The sequence below is a fragment of the Epinephelus lanceolatus genome, chromosome 4, assembly GCF_041903045.1.
Source record: "Epinephelus lanceolatus isolate andai-2023 chromosome 4, ASM4190304v1, whole genome shotgun sequence".
Lineage (NCBI taxonomy): Eukaryota > Metazoa > Chordata > Actinopteri > Perciformes > Serranidae > Epinephelus > Epinephelus lanceolatus.
In genome coordinates, this window is record NC_135737.1 from 48,698,999 (window position 1) to 48,707,156 (window position 8,158).

The window sequence follows — 8,158 nt, forward strand, 5'->3', positions numbered from 1 at the left end:
TAAAAATACTATTACTTACATATATTAATAATATATGTACTGTACTGCTTAATAAAAAAAAACACAAAATGACACAATAACTTAAGTAATAAAAATAACCTAAAAATATAATGTGCAGTAATTACAGTTACAGAAAGTACAAAGAGCAGGCTACAAACTTTTCTTTTTTTTACTAACACTGAACAAAAACTTGAGGATCATTGGGACCTTTTGATGTGAGGTCACGCTGCTGGTGTGGGTGTTCTCTGTCTTTAAAAGTTTTGATAAGATGTTGAAGCAGGGTTTGAGCTTAGTTAGAGGCTCTCACAGTTACAGTACAAAGGGGCAGCAGGTGAATAATCACATTCACACGATGATTCTGGCTTTGTTTTGTACATTTTAACCAGGATATTGCTGTGACTTTGAAACGAAAATGGTCCATTTAGTGATGTTTTTTACAATAGTTTCCATGATGATGAATCTGTTTAGCATTACTGCACTGACCTCTGTTCATGTGTGCTTTATGTTTAAGTTGAAAATCGTGCCAAACAATTCAAAGCTGAAGCTAGTTAAATTTTTACAAATCTATAACAAAAGGTAAGTAATGCTTGGTGTGTACAGAGGAGTTGTTGTGAACCTAAAGAGGGATCATGATTAACTTTACACAGGTTTCATATTTCACACTTGCTGCCTATGTTGACACCGGAGCTTTGAAGTACTTGTATTTTATTATCGTTTTGTCTTTATATATTTTCATTGTTAGTGCCAACCTCCTGCTGATTGTGGTTATCTGTGTGAACAGAAGCTTACATGAACCTATGTACATGTTTCTGTGCAGCCTGTTTGTAAATGAACTGTATGGTAGTACAGGGTTGTTTCCATTGCTGCTGCTTCAGATCCTCTCTGACATTCACACTGTCTCTGCTTCAGCTTGTTTCCTGCAGATTTATTGTGTGCACACTTATGGAGCTGTTGAATATTTAAACTTAGCCATAATGTCTTATGACAGATACCTTGCTATCTGTTATCCTCTGCAGTACAACACACGGATGACTCATAACAAGATCGCCACTCTTATAGCTTTTACATGGTTATATCCTTTGCTTGCATGTGTTCTCATTATATATTTGAACTCTGATTCCCAGCTGTGTGGGAACATCATCTACAAAGTTTACTGTGATAGCCACTCTGTTGTCAAGCTGGCATGCTCAGATACTGTTGTAGTTAATGCTTATGGGCTCCTTGCATCTTTTGGCACAATCTTTGGGGCTTTAATTTTCATACTTTACACGTACATGAAGATCCTTTTAGTTTGTTTCTCTGGTTCTAAACAGACCAGACAGAAAGCTGTCAGTACCTGCACACCTCACCTCATTTCCCTCTTTAACTTTTCTGTTGGAGCTTGCTTCGAATTAATACAGAGCAGGTTTAATATGAGCAGTGTGCCCAACATGATGCGAATATTTTTATCCTTATACTTCCTTACGTGCCCGCCACTGTTCAACCCTGTACTGTATGGCTTGAACATGTCCAAGATCCGTAAAATAGGTAAAAGTCTGTTGTCAAATATAGGATATTAATGTTGTCTGTAACAGCTTATAATGTTTGATGGTTATATCAGTACCAGTGGGCTACAGTGATCACAACATCGTTGCTGTGGTGAGGAAAATGAAGGTTCCTAAAACTGGGACAAAAGTGATTTACAAAAGAATTAATAGAAACTTTTGTAGAGATGCATTCATTGAAGACATGACTACGATACAAGGGGATAATGTCATTAACCTAACTCATACAGAGGCTGCATTACAGTTGTTTATGCATTTGTTTTTATCTGTTTGTGACAAGCAGTTCCTGTTAGGAAACTAACTGTCACAGCCATCAAAGCTACTTAGATTGGTTCGGAGCTAAGAAGCTGTATGACAGAGAGGGACCAACTAAAAAAGCTGTCATGACATCTGGTAGCTCAGCTGATTGGCCTGCCTACTATTCACTGAGAAACAGAGTTACAAAAATTAATAAACAAAAGAAGAAGCAATCTTATCATTCATAGATTGAGAAGATTAAGGGTGATAGTAAAAAATTATGGAGAACCCAAATTAAGTAATGAGTAAAGATAAAGTGAGTAAACCCGCCATTTATTCAAACAAGTTAAGAATTTATTACCAAACCTCAACATATAGCTGACTTTTTCAATGATCACTTCATAAGTGAAGTGGCTATAATTAGAAACCAGGTGGTATGGTGAACTTTCTCAGTCATTAATTAAGTGGCATTTTATGTGTTGAAAGTTGCATTTAATTTTACAAATGTAAACATTGAAGAAATGGAAAAGCATTTCTTGTCATTTAAGTGTGGCTATGACAATCTGGATGGGAGATTACTGCAGCTGTCAGCTAGGACTGTAGCAAAGCCACTATGTCATGTTTTTAATTTATCTCTGAATGAAGGTGTTTATCCACAAATGTGGAAAATTGCAAAGGTTACTCCAGTACCAAAACATTGCAAAAAGTAATTTACGGGACCAAACAGCCACCCGATAAAGATTTTGCCTGTCCTGAGCAACTTTATGGAGGGTTTTGTATTTGACCAGATTCAGCACAATTTTTCAGAAAATAACATTTACTCTGAACTCCAGCATGCTTATAAGGTGGGTTACTCAACATGTACAGCTCTAATGCAGTTAACAGATGACTGGTTATAGAATAGAATAGAATAGAATGTCTTTATAGTCTTTGCAACAAGCACAACGACATTGAAAGGTCTATCCTCCCCCTTAGGTGTCATTAAAAGGTCATTAAAAGAGAAATACAGAAAAGCAAAAAAAAAAACACAGGTAGAAAAAAATATATCTATCAACAAGCACACCGTATTCACATTCAATAAATAAAACAACTCTGTTACTGCACATTTGTAATTTGTGTTATGTGTTACAGTTAGTTGGTCAATCAAGCTGTGTTTAGTGCAGTTATGGCTCTTGCATAAAAGCTGTTTCTCAGTCTATTTGTTCTTGACCTCAGAGTCCTGAACCATCTGCCAGAGGGCAGCAGTTTAAAAAGTGTGTTTCCAGGGTGGGTTGAATCCCTGAGGATGTGTTGAGCCTTCCTGAGGCAGTGAGAGCTGTGCAGTTCCTCCAGCAAAGGAAGATTGCAACTGATGATGCTCTGGGCTGAGGCGACGACTCTCTGCAGCGTTTTTCTGTCTGCTGCTGTGCAGCTGGAAAACCACATGCCAATGCAGTATGTTAGAATGCTCTGAATGGAGCATTTGTAGAAGGACACAAGCAGTTTCTGATTGAGGTCGTTGTTTTTCAGAATCCTCAGAAAAAAGAGTCTCTGCTGTGCCTTTTTGATGGTGGCTCTGGTGTTGGTGCTCCAGGTCAGGTGGTCCTCGATGTACACGGCCAGGTACTGGATGTTGGGGACCCTCTCCACACACTCCCCGCCAATGAACAGGGGCCGGATGGGTGTTGTCTTCTTCCTGAAGTCTGTCACGATTTCTTTTGTCTTGTTAGCGTTGAGGATTAGGTTGTTCGCTTTGCACCATACAGAGAGCTGCTCCACCTCATCCTGGTACGCAGACTCGTCCCCTCCTGAAATGAATCCCACCACGGTGGTATCGTCAGCAAACTTTATAATGCTGTTGCTGGGGTGTATGGCGGTACAGTCGTGTGTGTAGAGTGTGTATAATAATGGGCCCAGCACACAGCCCTGAGGGGAGCCGGTGTGTGGCTGATGGCTGGGGAGACATGGGGTCCCACTCTCGCCCTCTGGGGGCGGTCTATCAAAAAGTCTTTGATCCAGCGGCAGACGGGGTCAGATATTCCCAGATGACACAGTTTCGACACCAGTCTAAAAAATCAGACCGTAACAAATAACAGATTTACAAAAAATGAATCATGGTTACTGTACTTATAGATCATGATCTACTGCTTCTAAAGCTATCTGCATATGGATTCAAAACTTCAGCGGTAAATTGGATGAAAAATTATTTATTCAATAGACAGCAGGTTGTTTTTTTAATGTTGCCCTGTTAGACATTAAAACATTACAATGTGGAGTTCCCCAGGGCAGCTGCCTAGGACCGCTCCCTTATTCAATCTTCACAAATGATATGACACATTTCTTAAAAAATGCATGCACGGTTACACGGATGATACAACAAAGTGTGTATCTGCAAAAAATGCCAAGTTGAGGTGGGTTTTTAAATGCATTTCTAAAAACAGGCTAAAGTTGAACATCTCAAAAACAAAGGGTCTGATTTTTTGCCCCAGGTATACTTTATGGACACGTCAAGAGCTGTGCATGTCTTTGCATGGAGTGGCTATTGAGCAGGTTAAGGAGGCCAAATTGTTCGGGGTCACACTTGAAGGAACAATTTCATGGTCAGCTCACATTAATAACATGGTTGCTAAAATGAGTAGAGGCATCTCAGTTATCAGAAAGTGTGCTTACTTTTATTTTTATTTTTTAACAGAGATGACAATTAAACAAGTAGTACAGTCTTTAGGTTTATCACACGTGGACTTCTGTCCAGGGATCTGGTCTAGTGCCTCAAAACAAGAGCTCAATAAAATTCAGCTTGTTCAAAACACAGCTGCCCGTCTTGTCCTTCACTGCTCTATGAGGAACAGTGTGGAGGGGATACAGACAGCCTGTCATAGCAACTCATCCTCACTGTGACCTCGTCACATGTCCACGTTTGGTCATGGACTTTCCACGTCCACATATGACGTCCAAGGTACCCTGGGTGTGTTGGTTGTTGACGTTCTGGGACGCCGTGTCAACTTCAGCCTGTTACATGCATTGTCCGTTTTCAAAATACACTTCTGTTTTCACAGGAAATGTACAGTTTGCATACAGTCTCTTTCAAAATAAAAGCACTACATTGGTACAACACCACAATTTGACTTTTTTTTTCCTTCGGCAACACACACACGTGGTTACCATCGCCGGTTCAAGTCCCCATCCAGACCAAACATGGAGCATGGACTGGTGGTTGGAGAGGTGCCAGTTCACCTCCTGGGCACTGCCAAAGTGCCCTTGAGCAAGGCACCGAACCCCCCAACTGCTCGGAGCGCCTGACCAAGGCAGCCCCCTCACTCTGACATCTCTCCACTTTGTGCATGTGTGTGTATTTCAGACCTGTGTGTTACTGACAACGGAGTGAAAAATTTGAATTGAATTGAATTTAATTAATAAAGTATATAAAATTAAAAATTAAATTAAAAAAAATTAAATGAAAAAGAGATGCTGTGGCGTGCTGCTTTTGTTAGCTGGCAGTTGAAGGTTGGAAAGAAATGTTGTTCCAGATTCAGTCCTTATGTCTTTGATCCAAAGGCGCAGATCTGAGTATACAGTATACTTGCAGAGTTAGAAGTCTTGTGTCAACTCGACTTGGCTCTTCTTGTTGAAAAGTTAGTTGCAAACCTTGTGTTTGGCACACTAACTTTTCTGGTCTTCAGGTTCTGTGTCTGCTGAGATCTAGGAGCAAGAGCCCCCTTCAGTGATTCAGGGGCAAAAAAAGATCATACCAAACCAGGAAGCTGAGGTCTGTTGGCCTGGTGACATCACAGGGTCACAGGTCACTGTGACGGTAATACTCAATCGAGTTTATAAACTGGGTCCATGGGCAGGACTCTCACTGAGGTGTGACAATGAGGCATCCTGCGGAGTTGAGTGCCAAATGGCTGTCCTTTGTTTGATGAACAAAGATCATGTTGTCTCAGCCGCCATTTCAGACCACAGACCCAGAAGAAAAGCCTTCACATGTCAAGTTTAGATCTTAACAAATGACAAATCATCTGTGGTCCAGTGAATCCAAACAGATATATAGTAAAATGACAAATTGGACTGATTGATTGATTTGTTGACTGACTATCAGGACTGTGCCTCTTCCACTCCAAAGATGCAGCTGCAGGCTACTGTAAGCTACACTGTGTCAGCTTTGAAGTGTTGGTTTTTTATTCTTCTTCAGACTCATGCAAGTCGTCAAAAAAATCACTTGTGAAGATTTAATCCAACCACAGTCAGCAGTGAGATGGTTCTGAATTGTTTTATACTGGTGGAGTCTACCACTTTGGGAATGAAGCAACTATTGCAACAATCCAGAATTCAGTAACTTCTGAAAGAAGGAATCACAATTGACTGAAAATTGTTCTTTTAGGGAATTGAAATGATCAGTATCAATCTTTGAGGTTAGGGTTAGAAATTACAAAGAGCAGGCTACAAACGTTTCTTGTTTTTACTAACACTAAACAAAAGTTTGAGGATCATTGGGACCTTTTGATGTGAGGTCACGCTGCTGGTGTGGGTGTTCTCTGTCTTTAAAAGTTTTGATAAGATGTTGAAGCAGGGTTTGAGCTTAGTTAGAGGCTCTCACAGTTACAGTACAATGGGGCAGCAGGTGAATAATCACATTCACACGATAATTCTGACTTTGTTTTGTACATTTTAACCAGGATATTGCTGTGACTTTGAAACGAAAATGGTCCATTTAGTGATGCTTTTTACAATAGTTTCCATGATGATGAATCTGTTTAGCATTACTGCACTGACCTCTGTTCATGTGTGCTTTATGTTTAAGTTGAAAATCGTGCCAAACAATTCAAAGCTGAAGCTAGTTAAATTTTTACAAATCTATAACAAAAGGTAAGTAATGCTTGGTGTGTACAGAGGAGTTGTTGTGAACCTAAAGAGGGATCATGATTAACTTTACACAGGTTTCATATTTCACACTTGCTGCCTATTTTGACACCGGAGCTTTGAAGTACTTGTATTTTATTATCGTTTTGTCTTTATATATTTTCATTGTTAGTGCCAACCTCCTGCTGATTGTGGTTATCTGTGTGAACAGAAGCTTACATGAACCTATGTACATGTTTCTGTGTAGCCTGTTTGTAAATGAACTGTATGGTAGTACAGGGTTGTTTCCATTGCTGCTGCTTCAGATCCTCTCTGACATTCACACTGTCTCTGCTTCAGCTTGTTACTTGCAGATTTTCTGTTTGTACACATATGGAGCTGTTGAATATTTAAACTTAGCCATAATGTCTTATGACAGATATCTTGCCATCTGTTATCCTCTGCAGTACAACACACGGATTACTCATAACAAGATCGCCACTCTTATAGCTTTTACATGGTTATATCCTTTGCTTGCTTGTGTTGTCTATACATATTTGAATTCTGATTCCCAGCTGTGTGGGAACATCATCTACAAAGTTTACTGTGATAGCCACTCTGTTGTCAAGCTGGCATGCTCAGATACTGTTGTAGTTAATGCTTATGGGCTCCTTGCATGTTTTGGCACAATCTTTGGGGCTTTAATTTTCATACTTTACACGTACATGAAGATCCTTTTAGTTTGTTTTTCTGGTTCTAAACAGACCAGACAGAAAGCTGTCAGTACCTGCACACCTCACCTCATTTCCCTCTTTAACTTTTCTGTTGGTACTTGCTTTGAATTAATACAGAGCAGATTTAATATGAGCAGTGTGCCCAACATGATGCGAATATTTTTATCCTTATACTTCCTTACGTGCCCGCCACTGTTCAACCCTGTACTGTATGGCTTGAACATGTCCAAGATCCGTGAAATAGGTAAAAGTCTGTTGTCAAATATAGGATATTAATGTTGTCTGTAACAATTTCTCAAAACCATCATCAACAAATGATAAAAATTAATAGTTAATTAAACTGAAGTTAGTCCACATTTTTCTGTTAAAAAACAATGAAGTAATAATTGACAGTGTTCAGTCATTATAAGTAATGTTATTATCTATGTTAACAGTTTTTTGTTGTCCACATTGCAAAACTTTTAATATACTATATTCAGTATTTGTTAGTGATGATCAGATGATTTGTATAGATATGTTGATAAATGGATTGGATATTTGTAACACCTTGTAAAGGATAGAAACTGGTTTGTAAAGAGTCCATAAACTATATTTTGGATGGCTGTTATAAACCTTATGAGATGGTTAGTAAATACTCCACAGTGCAACTACAACCACCGCAGCTTTATAATAACCACCCAGATAATGTTTACAGATGTATTGCACAGTATTTATTCATCATCAAACAAGGTGTTATGATTTTTGTTATAGCTGTCAAAAATAATACTTCTAGACAGTTTCCAAACCAAATATTAACCATTTACAAAGTGTTGTAAATATCTGCTC

General features: G+C 39.1%; 2 protein-coding genes across 2 annotated transcripts; both read left to right on the forward strand.

The window, feature by feature from the left end:
• The first annotated feature begins 629 nt into the window (after positions 1–629).
• On the forward strand, positions 630–1,559 carry LOC117259246 (olfactory receptor 6N1-like). Its single transcript, XM_033630492.2, has one exon. It carries the CDS (start codon positions 630–632, stop codon positions 1,557–1,559), a length of 930 nt encoding a protein of 309 aa, XP_033486383.2.
• A 5,120-nt stretch (positions 1,560–6,679) lies between these two features.
• Positions 6,680–7,609, forward strand: LOC117259245 (olfactory receptor 5M5-like). The gene has a single exon (XM_033630491.2). It carries the CDS (start codon positions 6,680–6,682, stop codon positions 7,607–7,609), a length of 930 nt encoding a protein of 309 aa, XP_033486382.2.
• The last annotated feature ends 549 nt before the right edge of the window (positions 7,610–8,158 follow it).

Coding starts and splice junctions, on each gene's coding strand:
- LOC117259245 (XM_033630491.2), top strand. CDS start 6,680: ATGATTAACTTTACACAGGTTTCATATTTCACACTTGCTGCCTATTTT.
- LOC117259246 (XM_033630492.2), top strand. CDS start 630: ATGATTAACTTTACACAGGTTTCATATTTCACACTTGCTGCCTATGTT.